This window comes from Culex quinquefasciatus, chromosome 2 (genome assembly GCF_015732765.1).
Source record: "Culex quinquefasciatus strain JHB chromosome 2, VPISU_Cqui_1.0_pri_paternal, whole genome shotgun sequence".
NCBI classification, from domain to species: Eukaryota; Metazoa; Arthropoda; class Insecta; order Diptera; family Culicidae; genus Culex; species Culex quinquefasciatus.
The window spans coordinates 184,362,312-184,380,773 of record NC_051862.1 but is presented as its reverse complement, the minus strand read 5'-3'; the positions used below and the strand labels follow the sequence as shown (position 1 = coordinate 184,380,773).

At 38.1% G+C, this 18,462-nt stretch overlaps 1 protein-coding gene across 1 annotated transcript; it reads left to right on the top strand.

Annotated features, from left to right (window-relative positions):
* Window positions 1-1,282: 1,282 nt before the first annotated feature.
* Window positions 1,283-18,193, top strand: LOC119766436. Its single transcript, XM_038250984.1, has 6 exons — window positions 1,283-1,300; window positions 1,418-1,742; window positions 2,122-2,318; window positions 2,372-3,241; window positions 7,717-7,738; window positions 18,043-18,193. Exons 1-6 carry the CDS (start codon window positions 1,288-1,290, stop codon window positions 18,191-18,193), a joined length of 1,578 nt encoding a protein of 525 aa, XP_038106912.1. The 5' UTR covers window positions 1,283-1,287.
* The last annotated feature ends 269 nt before the right edge of the window (window positions 18,194-18,462 follow it).

The window sequence follows — 18,462 nt, the reverse complement described above, 5'->3', positions numbered from 1 at the left end:
TGCAAATGGAAGCTGCGAAGAGTGTTTTAAGGCTAAGAAGAACAAACAATATATCAGAATACAACTCCGTTGAACATTTGCAAATCTTAGCCGAATTGGAAATAAACCAAGGAGTATTCGAGATTACAAACTGGATGGAGAGTAAGTTGGACCTAGACGTACCGTTCAAAATAGTTGAAACAAATCGCCTAGAGTGGGAGTCAGGAGGGCCAACTATTCCTCCAGGATCGATCATATTTTACACCGATGGATCTAAAATGGGAAACAAAACGGGTGCTGGAATAACTGGTCCTGGACTGAATATTTCAATACCTATGGGACAATGGACAACAGTATTTTTAGCGGAAATATACGCTATTGTGGAATGTACAGCAATCTGTTTAAAACGAAATTACAGATTTACAAAAATATGTATCTTCTCAGACAGTCAAGCTGCCTTGAATGCATTAAAATCGCCAACATGCCAGTCCAGGCTTGTTTGGGAATGTAGAACACTTTTGAAACAATTAGCATCCAGAAACCGGGTACATCTGTACTGGGTCCCGGGTCACCGAGGAATAGATGGTAATGAAATAGTAGACCTTTTAGCAAGACGAGGTTCGGACGGGCATTTCATAGGCCCAGAACCATTCTGCGGAGTCTCGAAAAGCACACTTAATATGGAATTCACACAATTGGAGAAAAAGTTGATTCAGTTGAACTGGGTGAAAGCACACGATATGCGTCAGTCGAAAATGTTTATCGTCCCTCCAAACAAAAATTCGCTCAACTCATGAATATGAATAAAAATATCTCAGAATATACATCGGTCTCATAACAGGACACTGTCCGTCTAGATATCACCTGAAAAAAATTGGGCTCAGTCCAATTGATATCTGTCGGATTTGTAACTGTGAGACTGAAACATCAAAACATTTGATTTGCGAATGCAGCGCTGTTTCTGCAAAAAGAAGACGGATCTTCAATAAGGGCATAATAAGTCCAAATGATGTCTGGCTAGAAAACCCCGGCACAGTAGTTGATTTCATCCTAGAAATCTTGCCAAACTGGGGTACATCGCAGTGTCAGCCAATGACCGTAACCCTAAAAGGTAACGTGTCATCCTGAAATTTGCGATAACAAAATTGGCGCCCAAACGTCAAACTCTGAGATACCTGCAGCGCCTCCATATTTCATAACTGGAACTAAACGAAGAATGTCTTGAGCTTGTTTTGTTTACGCGTGTCATACGTTTTTTGGAGTTCTACTAAAAATATATATTCAAAAACTGCAATTATTGAAGAAAAAATGGATTCATCAGGTAGAACTTTTAAACTCTTTCTTTTGGTACCAAAATGAAAAGGATTGGTTACAATCTTTTGGAGAAATAATCGATCGAAAAACAAATTGAAATTATAGGTTATGTAATCAATTCCAGATTTCGGAGCGGAGCATTCGACCGAGGATTTTGGTGTGTCCCTGGCAGATATTATTGACTACATCGGTGAGGCATCTCGGCCGCTCAAGGAAGGAAGTGCAGTGTTTGATGCCAACCATGTGCGGAGTATAGGTTACACGATCAATCGGCTAGGTCGGAGGGAAGTTGTTGCTCGAGTGACCAGAAGCTCTAATCCCAGGGAGAAACCGCATGAGGTTGTGTTGAAGCTCGGAACGGATATATCCGGTTGGGTACTGAAATGTTCGTGCAGGGCAGGAACGCAGAAATGCAAACATGTAATTGCATGCCTTTTGCACTTAGAAAAGTATGTATATTATGTATAAATATTGACTAAATACGAGTTGCGACAGTTAAACAAAAAAAGACAAATTTGGACAGTAGTTTTAACAAAGATTTACATTAGTAACATCAACTGGGGCGAATCGGGACACATGGGGCGAATTGACAACAGTTTTAACCATGTAGAAGCACACTATTTTGATTTAGAACAGACTCAAACCAACAAAATGTGTACATCCATTTCCAAATTTAAAACCATTAAATGCTCTAAACACTGCTGTCCCTATTCAGACTGTAGTCCCGATTCGCCCCAGGTGACGGTATTGTAAATGTTGATGTTTTCGTAAATGTTTTCCCTTAGAGTGATGATTTCCAATTATTTTTTTTCTTTCTCCACTCCACAGGGACCCCATGCTGGAGTACATGTCTTGTACTGACATAAAACAAGCGTGGGGAACAACTAAAAGCGAGAAACGGGCAGAATGGGACGCCAAGCGCGTTTCAGATATGTGCTGTGTTCCCAAACAAAAACCGTTGAATACCAGTGATGTTGAAACCCTCGAAGACATTTTAAAAACAAGTTTCTCACGAATTTTAAATGGTATTTATTTCTGTTATTTTTAATATGATGAAACTAATTGTTATTTTTTTTAGTGTCAAAAAACTCTGCCATATTTAAGCATACTTCTGGAAGATACTTAAATATTCCAAAAATTTATCCGAATCGTGCCATGCAAGGAGTGATAAGTGATTGCCTAACAATGGAAGAACTCGAAAGTTACCTAACCAAACCTTCATCCGTCGTGCTCAACGTTGCCTATTCGATACTGCAAGATGAGGAAGAATATTACAACAGGAATATTCGGTTGAGCTTGCAACGAGTCATAGAATTAGCAGTTGAAACGCAAGAGCAAAATACGAATTTGTGGAAAATCCTTCGTTCTAAGAGAATCACCGCAAGTTCCGCTTACAATTTATTCACATATTTGAGCAACAAAAATCCTGATTGGGAGAAAAAGATTTCCCAGTATTGGGAAGTCAAAGCTCTTAAGGTGGCCGCTACGAAACATGGAAAAGATACCGAGCCGTTGGCGTTTGCTTGTTATCGGCGCGAGAACCCTAATGTGAAAAAATGTGGACTTGTAATTCACCCGACTGAGGGCTGGATTGCCGGTTCCCCGGATGGGTTTGATCCATCCTCTGGCATTATATTAGAGATCAAATGTCCCATGAATAAGGAAGCGACACTTGCCGAAATTCTTACATCAAAAACCGTTAACAGTTACATTAAAAAGTGCCCAAATAGTGAAAACTTTGAGTTGAATAGGCGTCATGTATATTATTGTCAGGTACAAATTAATATGTACATTCTAAATTGTATTATCAGTCACTTTATTATATATTCTGCCAAAGATGATAAATATCAGTTGCTAGAAGTACCATTTGATAAAGAATTTGTGTCGGTAGTAGTGAGTGGACTCAAAAAATTATATTTCGAGAAAATGCTCAAAAAATTAACAAATGGTAATACGTCATAATGTTAGTTGTTTTTTATCATTGAAATCTGAAAACAATAAAATACCCAAAACTATATATTTTTTGTTTTTCTTTTTTAGAATTTTTAAAATAGTGCAGCGCTTTTCGCAGCTCCAGAAGAAAGTAGTCGAGAAATAGCTTTACGAACAGATCAGATCCATTTTCTTTGGAGGTGCGTATTGACCCGTAGGAGTCTTCTCCCCCGTATAAGTACAAACAATCCAGATTTTTAAGCGAAGATGGCGTTACGAATGGTGAACGCCCAAAATGTCAAAATCACGCAGTGGTACCAACATTAAAAACAAAGTGTGCCATGGCATGACAGCCACACTTTGTTTTTAATGTTGGTACCACTGCGTGATTTTGACATTTCGGGCGTTCACCATTCGTAACGCCATCTTCGCTTAAAAATCTGGATCCAGGTTTTTAAGCGAAGATAGCGTTCGAATGGTGAACGTCCCAAATGTCAAAATCGCGCAGTAGCACCAACATTAGAAAATAAAATGTGGCTGTCATACATGGCACACTTTTTTCATAATGTTGGTACCCCTGCGTGATTTTGACATTTCGGGCGTTCACCATTCGAACGCCATTTTCGCTTAAAAATCTGGATTCAAACCTTTGGACTTCTAGGTTCAAGGCTGATACGCAGATCGGAAGGAACGCAAAACTCCATACAAAAAACGCCCGAGGAATGGTCAAGGAAAGGGTCACGAAAAGATTTTTCTCAAGCGGTACGCAGCTGAAAAGTAACACAAAACGGAAAGTGTCATTTGACGTTTCATTGCGCGGTGCTTGTTTGCAATTTTGATGAAAAAATCAAAGAATTTGAATTTTATTTTTTTAATGCGACTGAAAGTTACAAACATTTTAATGATTTTGTATTCGATAAAATAATATCAAAATCCCGGCGAATCTCAAAATGCAGAATCTTGAAATTAAAAGGACAGATTTTCCTTATTTCCAAATTTCCAAACTTCCAAATTTCCTAATTCCATGATTTCCTAATTTTCTAATTTCTTAATTTCCTTATTTTACAATTTCCTAGTTTCATAATTTCCTTATTTTATAATTTCATATTTTCATAATTTCCTAATTGCTTAATTTCCTTATTTCATTATTTCCTAATTTCCTAACTTCTCAATGTCCTTATTTCATAATTTCATAGTTTCATAATGAAACATCATTAAATTTCATAATTGCATAATTTTATAATTTTTTTATTGTAGTTTTTTCTAGTTTTAGAATTTAAAAAATCTAATTTTCTGTTTTTTTGAAAGAAATTTTAAATTATTGATTTGTTAATTTTGTTTATCAATACTAATTGTTGTTAAAAGTTTTTGAATAAATATTTCAAAGCCTGACTACGCCTTCTATCGGATGGAGAAGTAAAACGTCGGTACATTTGCGTAAAAGATGTTTTGGGTGACTCACCCCACATAACCCCTTTTTTTGCCTTCCTCACCTTACTGAGGAAAGGCTATGAAATCACTCGGAAAACGATTTGATATTGAGTCGATATGTATACATGAAGGTGGGTCTAGGAAGGTCAAATTAAAACACCCAAAAGGCCATGCTCTCTTAGAAACAAAATTTTAAAATGTAAAAAATCATATCTCCGGTTGGTTTCAACCAATTTTGATGAAACTTTCGGAGCAGGTCCAGTTTTCAGTCTAGTTTCAAATGAACTTTGAGTTGGGTCAGATTTCCGGATTGTTCCGGATTTATCGCAGATTCCCTTGGGGTAACTTTGTTTGGGCCAGTGGGGTCACTTTATGTTTACTTAATATTTTTCTTCAACACTTTAAAGTTTTAGTGGAAAAAACTGAAGTATTATCAAAAACAAATACTCCTATGCGTATATGGCATATGATGACCCCTCCACATAGCCCTGGGACCACCGGAACCGGTTCCGTAGTACAACCGTGGGGGACAAAATTTTGAAGTCACAGAAATATGTCAAGCGACATGTCAAAAAATATCTACTGGCTCTGAAAAGTTGATTGGTATCACTCAAAAAACTTTACGAGACCATCCGGACACATTGGCCACCTGGAACCGGTGAATCCGGAACATGGTCCATGGTAGAAAAATGTTATCTGTAATTCCCATAGTGCGACATGATAAAAAATATCTGCTGGCTGGGTCCATAAGTCGCTATTGAAAATTATAAAGTTTAGTTAAGTACTTTAAAAGTTATGCTAAAAAACAGGCGCTCGATAACTAGCGACAAACGTCAAAAAACAAAACACACCGAAACGACCGAGGGTTTAATAGATGCAAAAATCATTTTCAATAAATAGATAAATCTTTTTCCGACATTTTATTTTATTTCAAGTCACAATTAAAGAAAAAATAAAAATAAACATTGTAAATAAATTTGAGTAACTTTTATTTTTTATATTTAATCATATTATGCATCGGTGGTAACCTCGTTATTTTTCGGTCAGCCCAGTTAGCGAGCAGCATTCGGTGACTGGGTTACGTTCTCAGCCCAGTTACCGAACAAGTACTGTAAGATGAAAATAATGAGCACTTATCACATCATAATATGGACTCCCGAAATCATCATTAAACATGAAACCCAAGCCCTTGGTCACACTGCTCGCGATCATCTCGGAACCATCCAATAATCAAGTGGACCTATTTTTGTAATTGGGTCCTAAAATTAAGTTTAAATTTGCGATATTGTTGCTCCTAATGATGAAGCTTATTTTTCTGAGACCCTTTGAACGACCGCAAAGGATTTAAAATGGATTTTTAATTCATTTTTTTTAATAACTTTCTCCTTTTGTTATTTGGAAAAAAACACATTGATGCGTACAGATCAAAACTTATCATCATTTAATATCGGTGGACTTAAGTTTACAATACCACAGACAACAGTCATTATATCGTTAATGTTACCTAGCATAGACAAATTAATAGTGCTCGAAAATATTCCAAAAATTTTGATTCTCTGAATGGCCCTTTCGACATGCACTCTTGCACGCGCTATCGCTTCATTTCGGCTTGCTTCCTGAGGTGTTAGTTTGTCTCCCTTCATAAATGGTGGCATGTGCAACTTAATGCATTTCGTTGAGCACTCTGATTCGATTGATACCCCCTTGTCCACCATTATCTCATCTGAATGGGCCTCTAAACGGTCCATGAGCTTCTCTTCATTCACAATGAATTTGTCTGAACTTTTACCTGAGTAAGCCTGACTAACAAATGTAATTAGCCCTGCCGGAGAAACGCCTATCAAGAATTTCACTGTTCGCCGCGACTTGTAATTAGAGTATGATGCAATTCGGCAATTGAGACATTTCAGGGTGGCTATGGGAATTTCTGTTGCGTCTAGTACTACAGTTACGTTAGAAAAATGTTCTCGAAAACAAAGAGGCACGTTTTGTCTCAATTCCTCTTTGGTCGGCCAATAAATGAATTTTTTCAAAATGAGGGATAAAATTTGTAAAGTATGCGAAAAATAATTAGCAACTGTTGGGCCAGAAATCCTAAACAGTGTGGCGATTGCCTCAAATGAAAGGTTTTGTTTTAATTTGACAAGAGTTAGAACTGTCCTATCACTAGCATGCATTTTAAACTTTCGCGGGAATGAGTTGCTCTCTAATGTTCGAACTGCCAGACAGATTTCAGTTAACTGATCAGTTGAAGACAGACCAGTCCATGTGTTAACTTCCTTGTCAGTAACTAGAAGATCTGTTAAGATCATTTGATCGCTTTTGCGAATGTTAGAGTTTGCTTCGCTGTATGTGTTATTGTTCTCATCTAGGCCAGCATCATCTTCACGCAAATCTTCTGTGCATTGATGAGTCGAATCATCCGGCTGGAATTGCAGTGAGCATCCTTCCCCAGGGTTGAACTCTTGGTCGTTCTCGCTGTTAAGAAAGGACTGCTGGTCATCTTGGTCGACATCGCTCAGGATAGAGTCTCCGCACTCTTCGAAACTGCCACGATGAGAGGACGATGAATCTGAGTCGATAACATCCGGCTCGGAATCAGAGCCACCTGAAGATGTACTCAGTGAGCTCGAGCGTCTACTTAAACCAAAAGGAAAAGGTACAGGTATCGCGTTTTTTTTTAAGTATCGTCCACCTACCAAGAAATTCTGTATGATTAAAAAAAATTTACAAAGTAATACAATTTGATTGACTTACCTGGAAGATAGTCTGTCTGCTTAAAGTGATTGCTGCAGATTTTCGAGTTTTTCGTGGGCATTAAACGACACTTGAGCAGATTAAGCCACAGTTTAAACCGCTTAGTTCCTTTGGCCGGGAATCGATGTAATCTTGTGCCGTTTTTCACTCTAGAATAACATCCGCTCACATAGCAAATGTTGTTGGTCTTTGATTTAGGTTTGTAAAACAAACAGTAGTTGTGATCCCAAAGATGAGACAGCGGAGGCTTTGTTGTGACCTGTGAGGTTTTCTGACGTTTTGGCAATTTCTTAATTTGCCTAGATGGGATTGCATTCGACTTAAGGTAGGTAGAGGTGACTAAAATAAACAAACGTTGACATAATGTTTAGTGAAAACATACTTTTGATTACCTTTACAGCGATCCTGCACTTTGAAATGCCGCAGGCAAATTTTGAATTTTCCCACAGCCATATCATTTGGTATTGCCAAAACTCGTTTCCACCGCCGAAACATGGTTATCCGGGTCGGAAACGGTTGTAGAGTTGTCCTCCTCTTTGTGGTACATCCTTTGACGCAACATACTCCATTCGGGTTCACTTTAGGCGTGAGCAAAGGAATTTTCACTGATGGAACAGCACTTTCCTTCAACCCGATCCGGCAACCTATATTATGTTGGTATGTTTACGTTAGATTGTGAGGTTATGTAAAGGAATAAAAATACTAACGAATCTGAAAATCTGTCTCCTTAAAATGCTGCTGGCATATTTTTTCACTCCGGGTTCCAGATAACTGCATAAATTCCTTCCATCGCCGAAACGTGTGGTGTCCTGTCGAGGGCACTCTGAAGAATCTACGATCTTGTGTTTCGATGTTCCGGCATGCGGGAATGATGCACTTCATTTTTCAAGACTGCAACACCAATATTGTGATAAAAACAACACTTATCGAAATAATTTCTTCTTGAGAAGAGCAATTGGATTGTTTCCAAATTGATGCGCTTAAATAATTACACTTTTCTAGCCATAAATAGTGATTTTTTACAAAATTAAAAAAATGAACTTACTTTTCGCGTGAGTTTGACAGAACTGTAAGAAAACAACATCATTCGAACTAGGGCGCCATCTGGTTGTCATCCGTAGCTTTTAATCGCGAATGGGTATACCGCAATAGATCAACTCAATGGTCGCAGTGGTTCTAAACCCAATAAAAAAAAAAAAGTGCATTTCGGGCCGAATTGAGTTAAGGAAGACATTTTGTGCAGCCTCACCTGGACCTTCACAGATCCCCAAAATTCGATTTCAATCCTGAGATATTCAACGAAATCCGAAAAAACTCCGTGCATTTTTGTCACTTTACATATGAAAGTAGTTTCAATCTTGTCGTGCCATCTTGTCACTCCCTGAAAATTGATGTAAGTGCGACAACTGGCCAAAGAGATTTCAGGTCGGAACGCGTTTGACGCATTTACAAGTTAGACTATCGCAAACGTTTGTAATTATTACTCGAGACTCCAGCAACCAACTTCAACCGAACATCGGAACAATACCCAGAATGATCAGCCAAAGAAAACGCATTTGTTATTGTTTACATTGTGTGCTCTTGTTTTTGTTTATTCAAGGTCAAACATTAAAACGCGTCGGAACGTCGAAATGGGCGGTGCGACAAGATAGCAAGACGACGTCGAGCTGACAAGCATTTGAAAATTTAAATTTATGTACCTTTTTGTGCACCGGCTTTCAAATCAAGCTTAATTTGATATCCAGTGAGATCAAAAACATATTACTTTGACATAAAATAATATGTTTCTGTCCCAGAAATAAAAATAAGTAAGGTCGACGCAAATATTTTTCAAAGTTTATGTCTCTCAACTATGCCGAAGTTGAGGAATCAGAGCCATGTCATTAATTATTTGAATGAAAAAAGTGTTTTTAAATGTATTTTATTACATCTGCCCAGTTGATTGTGCAATCACCCCCCTCATAAACTTTAAAACATATTTGCAAAGGCCTAAACAGATATAATTCAGTTTTTCCTAATTACAGAAAATCATATTTGTTCTAAATAGTTTAAACTCGATTTAATAAATTTATCAATTAAAATTTACTTTTCACTCAACTTTTTCCCTCTTTTGTTTTTATTAGCAAAATTTTGAGGTGAACATCAATTCGAAATAAAACTTGAATTGGCCTTTAAATACAAAAATATAAATAAGTTCAATTTATTCTAATATGCCCTAAAAATTCTCAAAAATGGCTATCGATTACTTAGCGTTCAACTATTTTTTATTCAATTTAGGGCAAAACCGGAACAAAAGATAAAAATTTTCGGATTTTGGGAATCGCTGGTATTGTAAAATTTGGTGGTATTCTCGGATTGGACGCATCTAATTTTTATTTTTCATTTCAAAATGATTTTTGGAAATGATTTAATGTTTTTTTGTACATTTGGTCATCTAAAACACATTGAAAAATAATGTTCCATTTATATTTTTTGTGGATCTGACTCCCAAGCTGCAATTAACTCATACATTCCTGATAAAACAAAATCCAGATTGAACAAACATGCTGTTATAGGCATTTCGGTCATCAAAAAATATCAACTCGCTGATTTTCGGGCGTAATTCAACCAATCCGGACGGATGTTTTTAGAGTGTATTGTAAGTAGGGCTGTGGAGTCGGAGTCGGAGTCGGAGCCGGAGTCGGTGGAGTCGGGTCTTTTTCGGGACCTGGAGTTGGAGTCAGAGTCGGAGTCGGAGTCGGAGTCAGAGTCGGAGTCGGAGTCAGAGTCGGAGTCGTCAAAACTCGAGCAGCTAGAGTCGGAGTCGGAGCCGGAGTCGGCTAAATTTTAAATGCTGGAGTCGGAGTCGGAGTCGGAGCCGAAGATTTCTGATAACCTGGAGTCGGAGTCAGAGTCGGAGTTATCTTAAATTCACAAAAAAATATGTTTTTTTATTGTTCAGTTATCCTCTATAACAGCTTAATTTACAAAACATATTATATTTTTAATTGATTTACCAGATGCAATTATGTTTTTAAAGCTTTTTATTGTGATTGGAAAGCTCTAATTATGTTATTACACTATAATCACTAAATGATAACCTCTTATCCAAGTATGTAGTATCATACTTTAAAAAATTATAAAAAAATATTGGTTATGTAGTCAGACATATCTAATTGATTCTTGACTGCTTCCTTTTGCCTATATTTATGTGCCTTTTCAATTCAAACTTGGCCAAATTTCATCCAGTTCTTTCTGAAAAAAGTACACACACAGTCATTTTTACCCCGATAGCGAATGTCTTGGAGGTTTTAAGTTAAATAATTTTTTAGGAAAAAAATTACGAGGCACATAAAAAGATTAAAACAGTAATCACTGTTTTTGGAAATCGAAAAAGAGTCACTGACAGTTAAACTTTTGTTACAAATAATCAACGATAATAACAATCTCTTACTTGGAACTCAACATGCGCATTTTGTTTATAACTGAGTACAAGAAAATAATAGAAACTAACAAAATATATCAAAAGAAGTTGCAACTAATTTTAAAATAATCATTGATTGTTGATATTGATGTTGATTTAAGGTAAACTATTTTGATATCGATGCAAATTATCGTTGAACAAATCTCAAGAATTCAGCATAAAAATGAACAAATAAAAAAATGTATAGAACAAAATATAGGAATTTAAATTATTTTTCAAATATTAAAAAAAAACAAAATCAACAAATTATCAACTGGTACGAATTTCCTCATACTGTATATCCCACGCCAATATAACGGAAGGTGATTATCATTGCAAATCAATGTACCTTAAAAAATGGAAAACTTGTGACCTAGAAAATATTTTACTTGTGAATATTTGTTTTTTATAATATTTTAAGTTTTTTCATATATTCTGATGGAGGCGCAAGATCATTCATAAAGCTTCGTTTTAGGTGAAGATTCAGGAAGTATCGTGCGCCTCCTTTTGAAAGTATATAAAATTTTAAAATAAAATAAAATAAAAATTTCCAGGGTAAAATATTTTTCATGTCACCGATATTTGAAAATGACATCTTAAGCGTCCTTTCCACGAACAAATTGTTTAGATACATTGATTTGCAATAATAATCTCCTTCAGCCATGGCGTGATGTCCATGTACGTCTGAAAAAAAAAAACAAAAAAAATGTTTCGTTTGAAATTGTCATTTAAAAAACAAGGTGCCTGTCACTGTGCTTCTTATAAATGTCAGCCTGAAAGTGAGCAAATTGAATTGTAATGTCCAATAGATCGTTAAGGCCAGGTTTCTTTTAATTATGCATTCAAAAATAACAATTTAATATTTAAATTTATTAGCTTTGAAAAAAATATTTTCAAATTTGAGGTTAAGCAAATAAATCCTAATTTACTTACAAACCTGTTATTCTCAAAATGCCTCTAAAACTGAAGATATTTTTTGATTTCTGTTTCCATAACGTATAAAACATGTAAACTAAAAAACTTTTTTCCGTTTATTTACTTTACAATATTGTTTTGATCACCGGAAGTCAATTATAATTATTTGCTTATATTGGCAATTTGCGGCGAGAAATATTAAGCTAATCTAGGACAGAAAGAGGAGAGACAGAATTGAAGATCGCGACAACAGTTGGATAGATCCAGACAGGGCGCTGGCAGTTATAAATTTAAATATTAAATTAGCTTAATATTTCTCGCCGCAAATTGCCAATATAAGCAAATAATTATAGTTTATTTACTTTACTTTACTTATTTTTCTTGAGAAAACATGACGCTTAGAGAGTATTTAAATAATCCTATTTATCAATGTTTTAAAAAAAATTAACTAATAATAGTTGAATAACTTTTGTAACATTTAAAAATACGTGGAGTCGGAGTCGGAGTCGGAGCCAACCATTTGTTGAAAGCTGGAGTCGGAGTTGGAGTCGGAGTCGGCTAGAGTTGTTAGGCTGGAATCGGAGTCGGAGTCGGAGCCAACCATTTGTTGAAAGCCGGAGCCGGAGTCGGAGTCGGAGTCGGCTAATCTGAGAAAGCCGGAGTCGGAGTCGGAGTTGGAGTCGTTTGAAATATGACCCGACTCCGCAGCCCTGATTGTAAGAATGTCTGATGATCCTAAAATTGTGCAGATTTCGATTTCTAAAACAATAGTTCCTACATTCTTTTTTTGCGAGTGTATAAAAATTAGCCCTAAATTCCACGAAGGCAAGCGTGACAACAACATTTAATATTTTGAAGTGTGTAAAATAAGTTATGAAAATAAAATTAAATTGATTAACATGTATAGGACACCTTTTTTAAATCTTTCTGAATAACACTAAATTTAAGAAGTAACTTTCTTCAGCACCACTCCATGCTTACAACATTTCAGCAAGTGACAGCATTACAACACCATCGCACTTGTTTCCCACTTTTGGTGAGACGTCGCTCGGCCACGTGGCCCAGCTAATTTTCCGTGTAGTTTCCGTATCACTCGAGCAGCTTAGAGAGTTCACCCAGTCAGTAATTGTCGGGGCGGGTGCTTCCATATCGTTGCATTAATCCTGCCTCGTCAGTTGAAGGTGTAGCATGACAATCGCCACGTTTCTTGAATTTTCCCGAAAAAGTCGTAAAAGTAAAAATCATCGTCGATGCCGTCGTTGCGTTTCACAATTTTCATCGTGAATACTCATGTGTGAAAAAGGTTTCGCCGGATACATTCAATGCGTCGTCCTCTGGGACCAGCATAACTGAGGAAGGATCTTTTCCGGCTAGTGTCAAGTGGCGAGAACTGCGAAAGGACTGCGGCAATCAGCAGAACGACGTTAATGTAGCGGGCATAGCAAATTATTCAATTAATAAAATTTTACGAGCTTGAAGGTGTTGGTGAGTGCTTTGCGTTCACGGCTTCGTGCAGAAGCTGCGTGAGGAGATTCGCTAGAGTATAGGTGAGCTCTCAGGTGAGAGGTGTTCAAGCTGTTTTGTTATAAAATGATCGAAATTTTATATTTTTTTCAAAACATCTATTTAAAAAAAAACATAAATTTCTGCAAAGGCATTTGATATCATTTGACCACCCCCAAAATCTTCACGATTCATCCTAGAACAGAGGATTTTGTTGAGGCGACAAAAACATAAATTGGATTTTCCCGTGAAGTTGTTTATTTTTTCGCTTGGAGCGCCAATCCAGAGCTTCGATTCGTGTGCGTGCTTCTCTTGCCGGGAAAGATGGAACCCGGGAAAATATGAGCCATTCCGCGAAATGGGATTGCGTGGCGAATCGGGTCCTGGCCAGACCGCTGCCGCCGCCACCAGACAGCGATTCAATCCCATCGGCACTGATTTGAAAGTCGTCCTCTTGATAGAGGAGGGATTTCCAGCGAGTGTGTGTTCACGAAAAAATATCAGCAAAATTTATAAAAATGTGTTTTTTTAAGTTAAAAAAATTGTGTAATTGAGCAATTTTTAACAATGATTTTCAAAATTTGAAAAACACATTTTAAATACAAGATTTTAAAGTCAGCACTCTGAATTTGCAACTATAGTCGCGCTTTTCCCGGTCATCATCCGGGTACGAGGCGCAGTTTTCCGCAACCACTGATGAAATTGCATTTTGCATCTGTACTGGCCTCTGTATATAGATTCTAGCCAATTGCAGTGAAGAAGTTCCTGGTTTATGAGCTGCGATTTAGCATGATCGTTGTGCACTCCGCCGACTAGCTGAAAGGAAGTGCCATTGGCCATGCTCGATAAAACCGCTTTGTGACACAAATTGCTGAACTAGACTGGGCAAATGAATGAAACTTCAAATAAAATATTCAAAAAATTTATTATTCAAATCAATGATATAAACGCATTGAAATTTTCATAAACATTTCAAAACAAAAACGTTAAATCCGTACCCACATCGAATCATTTGTTCCTCCTGGCGGTGTGCCCTCCGACCCCCGGAACTGCTGCCGCTAACATCGTCAAATCGTCACCGCGCAAAACCAAAAAAAAGCAGTCCTAACATTAAAACAGCCAACTTCGCACTTCCGCACCAAATTTCTCGCGCCAAAGTGTCGCTCTCCCGGAAAGCGGAAAAGTGTTGGTGTCGATGCGTCTCCAGCGGGAAAATAAACCCCGTACCAGAACAGATTGCTATCTAAAACGATAATTTATTAACCGTAACATCTTATTTTTAACCCCTTTCGCCCGCCTAAATCAACCCTCTAAACAGGGGCATTTAGCAGCAGCAGGTCCCCGGGATAAACTCCCACGGGACACCGACACCAAAACTTCCAGATCATCGACCTATTTTAGACAAATTGCTAAGGTTCTGAAGTTGGACTGCGGGGGGAGGGGAGAAAGGGACGATTCGGTGACGACGGTGTTTTAACAGCAGTGTCTCTCATTTATTATCATCCTGCTAAAATCTGGCCATCCGACCAGGACCGGGAGAGTCCTTCCGGGGGTGAAAATCCGATTTTCGCGTCAACGGAGACGAGAGAAAAAAGGATGAAACCATCTATCAGTGTGGTGAAATTAATCTTACTAGGTGGGGTCCTTCCCTATGACCAAAAAAGCCATTTTATATCATTGGTTCACCCATCCATAAATTTTCGGCAGCTGTCCATACAAAAATGGAACGTAAATTATTCGAAAATCTGTAAACATTGGATAAATTTTCTGATCGATTGAATGTCTTCGGCAACGTTGCAGGTATTGATACTCAGATTTTTTTTTCCGATTTTTAATCAACTTTTGATTACAAAAACCCAATTTAACAGAATCCTTATATTTTTTTATGGGACAAAAAACCGCAACTTTTGAGCCACCGTAGTACTAATTTTTTGAAGAAATGGTTTCTTTTTTCTAACTAAACTTTACCCTGGAACACCCAACGCATGTCCAACTTACACGGACGCCCAAGCCTCCCAAAAAAGTTGGAACGGTAACTTCAACTCGCTGGTTCTCGGGCATAATTTAACCAATTGGGACGATTCTTGTTTCCAGGGATTTGTAAGAATTTGTAGTTGATCTTAAAATGTTGCAGAACTCGATTTGAACAAATCTGTAATTTCTGCGACCGAAAACATCGTTCCGTCTTTTTTTTTTTTTTAAACAGCCTCCGGGGAATTTTTGCGATTTTTTTACATGCGAAAAAAATTAAACGATGTTTTTCAAATTTCAGATTTAATCAGATTGAGTTCTGCAAAGTTCTAGAATCATCTCGATATCCTAACAAATTACTGGAAAAAGAATTGTCTTGATTTTGTGAGTTATGCCCGAGAACCTTGGGCGTTGGAATATTAATGTATAACAAAATTTGCAATCGAAAATTATTCTACAGATTTTTTGATAAAGTGCACCATTAACAAGATACAGCCACTAAAAGTTTAACTTAAACTAAAAAAATCCCGAAGCGAACAAAACAAAAAGGTGCAAGACAATTTAAGTTTTTTGATTTTCATCCAAACATTCTTACATTTTTGCTTTCCTCACTTTACTGAGGAAAGGCTATAAAATCACTCGAAAAACGAACTTTTAAGTTAGACCTCCTAGACCTACCTTCATTTGTACATATCGACTCAGAATCACCAGCTGAGCAAATGTCTGTGTGTTTGGCTGTATGTAGACATGTGTACCAAATCAATGTCACTGGAATATCTCGTCACTGGCTCAACCGATTTTGGCCGGAATGGTTTTAATCGTTCCGTCTTAACGTTCCCTAAGTTGCTATTTAAATTCATGCAGTTTTATCATGTATTTAAAAAGTTACGTTAAAAAACGTTACTTAATCCACCCTTAGGTGGTTGGCGCCTTCCTCACATTTAAAAGGTACTATACAAATTGCAAAAAGTACGTAAATAACACTTAAGTGCTCATAACTTTTGATAGGGTTGTCAGATCTTCAATGTTTTGGATGCGTTGGAAAGGTCTTTTGAATACACATCCTACGATGGGTCGCATGGGAGATCCGGACGACATTTTCATCAAAATATCTGAGATCCGGCCTCGAAAAAGTGCGTAAATAACACTTAAGTGCTTATAACTTTTGATAGGGTTGTCAGATCTTCAATGTTTTGGACGCATTGGAAAGCTTTTTTGAATACCTATCTAACGATAGGTCGCATGAGAGATCCGGACAACGTTTTCATCAAAATATCTGAGATCCGGCCTCCAAAAAGCTTATAAATAACACTTAAGTGCTTATAACTTTTGATAGGGTTGTCAGATCTTCAATGTCTTGGACGTGTTGGAAAGGTCTTTTGAATACCGTTCTGAAAATGTATAGCAAGACGTGTTTTCTTACAAAAACCACCCTTTTTACTATCTTCCGGACTTATGTTAAAATCGTTTTTTTAGCATAACTTTTGAAGTACTTAACTAAACTGCATATCTTTTAATAGCGACTTATGGGACCCCAAGACGGATAGAATGACGCCAAAACGGACAAAATCGGTTCAGCCAATGTCGAGATAATCTAGTGACAATTTTGACAAAGAACTTTGTCCTAAGGGCACTGTCTACGGGTGTCAATCCAAAATTTCGCGAAGCGAAAGTGTAACGATTTGTGTAATCGTTTAAACGCTTATATCTTCCACCCAATTCAAGCAATCTGCATGCTTTATCCACCAAACGAAAGGGGAAGTCTTAAATTGCAAGTAGACTACCTCACAAAGTTGATAAAACTTTGTTAAAGTACTCAAAAGTTAAGATGAAAAATAAAAATTCAGACCGGGAAAATCCCGGTCGCTGATTGGTTGAGCGCAACCTTTTCCGAACACATTAATCAGATTCAAGTATCTAGCACTTAGCAAATTTTGCTCTCTGCCACTGCTTCGAAAGCGTCGTGCCGTCACAGCCAAGCGAGGTTATAAAAGAGCACCGTGCCGCCGGTTGAAGCTCAAACGAGTCCGAAGCTTTGCACGAGGAGGATCGAGAAGCAGCAGCAGCACAGCAGAGCCGCCGAGAGGAAGGAGAGAATTAAAAAATTGGAAAGAGAGGCAGAGCAGGCGCGGGAGGGAAAATTGCCGGCAACTTGGAGTGTCATCATCGCATGGTTTTATCATCGTCATAAGACGTTAAAATGGCCCTTTTCAGGGCCAATTCACACGAAAGAGTATTCTTTAAAAATCTGGTTGGGTACGGTAGTGAGTGTTTGTGTGTGCGGAAGGGAAATCGAGTGGCAAGTTTGGGGCTTGAAAGAGCACCAAATTATCAACGCATACACACAAACGCGGGCTGGGGAGCTTCATTTGTGTGCGCCTGGTTTCTGCCGTGCAACTACCCTTCACGAGTTTGCTCATCCGATCGATCTTGGGGAAAATCGATTTTCGATATTAGTGTGGTTCCGCGAACACAATTTTAGTGTGGTTTACTACACACACACACACACACACACGAGCAAATCCACAGTCGATGGCGCTTTCTTGCTACAAATACACTTGCAACGCACTGTTTGGTGCTCTAGGTGGTGTGTAGTATGTGTAAAGAGAATGAATAAAAAGATCGGAACCCAATTTTTGCGAAGCGAAATCGTTACGTGGCGATTTCCCTCTTCGCAGACTTCCTCCTTTTCCTTCACGCTGATTGGTTGAACAAACCTTTCCCGATCATCCTCTCCGAGAGACGTGAGATTGATGTATCTAAAATCATCTCCACTCAAGCTCATAATTTTCTGACAGCCGAGGAGTCAACATCGAGTGGCAGTTGCAGAATCAGAAGGGACAGCAGAAATTTCCCCCGGTCAACGACGTGGAGAGGTCGCCGAAATGGCTCGGGCCGTCGCAGGAACGGGACGGATTGTCGCTGCAGGCCATCAAGGAAGAACGTTAGGGACCGATGTGGTCAAGCTGCTGATCTTCACCCGGAAGGCTCCGGTTAACGGCATCAAGAAGGGGTCTCCGTGTTGATCGAGAACCAGTTCCCTTTGGGTCAAGTTGGTTGTGGTTGCGATAAAGTTTATGGTTTTTGATACTGGACATGAAATTTAACATTTCGGCAGTCGTGACCGCAATCCGGAGTGGCCGGAGGCCCCGCGGATGTTCCGAAGGGGACATTTGCCGAACCAAAAGAGTTGGGGCAATATGGGTATCAAACTTTAT

Bases quoted from the DNA above. Each gene is read 5' to 3' on its own strand.
- LOC119766436 (XM_038250984.1), top strand. The intron at 3,242-7,716 runs GTAATACGTCAT...TAATTTGCCTAG, and splicing joins GCTCAAAAAATTAACAAATG to ATGGGATTGCATTCGACTTA. The intron at 7,739-18,042 runs GTAGGTAGAGGT...ATTTTCTGACAG, and splicing joins GGGATTGCATTCGACTTAAG to CCGAGGAGTCAACATCGAGT.